The sequence below is a fragment of the Aplysia californica genome, unplaced genomic scaffold, assembly GCF_000002075.1.
Source record: "Aplysia californica isolate F4 #8 unplaced genomic scaffold, AplCal3.0 scaffold00475, whole genome shotgun sequence".
NCBI classification, from domain to species: Eukaryota; Metazoa; Mollusca; class Gastropoda; order Aplysiida; family Aplysiidae; genus Aplysia; species Aplysia californica.
The window spans coordinates 387,077-388,423 of NW_004797745.1; the positions used below are offsets into that span (position 1 = coordinate 387,077).

General features: G+C 38.7%; 1 protein-coding gene across 1 annotated transcript in view; it reads right to left on the reverse strand.

Moving 5' to 3' along the window:
- The window catches only part of LOC101857202, a gene marked incomplete in the record, with an annotated part of 30,623 nt that extends 30,422 nt beyond the window's left edge, over positions 1 to 201 (reverse strand). Inside the window, 1 exon segment of the mRNA XM_013086524.2 lies at positions 175 to 201. Coding sequence (XP_012941978.2) covers positions 175 to 201 — 27 coding nt within the window.
- Between the last annotated feature and the right edge of the window lie 1,146 nt (positions 202 to 1,347).

Below are 1,347 nucleotides of genomic sequence, written 5' to 3' on the forward strand. Positions count from 1 at the left end.
TAGATAGATAGATAGATAGATAGATAGATAGATAGATAGATAGATAGATAGATAGATAGATAGATAGATAGATAGATAGATAGATAGTCTATCCCAGAAGTAAGTTTCCCTGTTCTGTAAAAATCAACAATTTAAAATATTATTTTAAAGACATGAAATACATTTTGAACATACCAACAGAAACAGGCATTCTATTAACATCCTTTAATCTCATTGCACTTTTTCTCCCGATTTACAAAATTTCCTGACTGTAAGATAAATGTACTTCTGGGACAGACTTAGTAGAAAGACAAATAAAGAAACTATAACAAATTAAACTTAAGTTTCGATAAGGATATGATCATATGAGATCTTGAGGAAAATAAAGGAGCTAAAATGACGAGAGGGTGTTGACAATGGATAAGAAGTGGAACTCTAGCTTTGCCATGAACACTTTTTTGTTGCTTTGTTGTTTATTTTGGTTTTGGGGTTTTTTTTTCCTTTTTCTTTTAAAATTTTTTCAAACCTCTTTTTTATACTAGATCTAGTTGCCTTGCGGATCTCGACCGACAAGTTTAAATGTCTCACAGTCAGAGATACCTTAACGCCTTCCCTACCGAGAGTGTCTCGGGCTCTCTAGTAAGACCAAAAGCAGAAGCGAATTCCTGTGTTACGTGTGTATATGATGTCCTCTTCTGTCTGTGGAAGGGCAGGTGAGATGGCCATATACCCGTTACCGAGTGCAAATAAACCCAGCACAACCTGCTCCAACCCTCCATCCCTGCCCCCACACCGAAACCAACCCTCCACTCAACCCCCATACCCCTCACCCTCCCACCATACTCTTACACTACTCAACTCCCATCCCCATTCACCCCCATCCCCTTCCCTTCCCTGCCCAACTACCCCTTTTTCCATTTCCCCGACCTCCCTCCTTATAATTCCCTTACCCATCCAACACTACCCCCTCTCCCCAATTGCCCAGAGTTAGAAGTGATATAGCCCCATGTATAGCTCAGATATAGCATCATTGGCTGTGGTACTACCACTACTATGCCCTCGTAGGGCACTATAAAGTTTGTAGTCGAAGAGGCTCGAATTTAATTTTATATGATGTAACTTTAAAAAAATGAACAAATGTGTTTATTTCATGGATTTTGTTCTTTTGCATACGCCATGCCAAATCCAAGGTGCTTAATTCCAATAGACTATACTTTGCAACATAATCATAGGCACTTATTGACTAACATTGTGGGGTCGTTAGTGTTGACAGTTGAGAGAGGACAACGACGTGACAAAACTCAGATGATTTGAATATAATATATTTATATATGCTGGTAAATTGTCTCTATTTAGACTCCGATATAC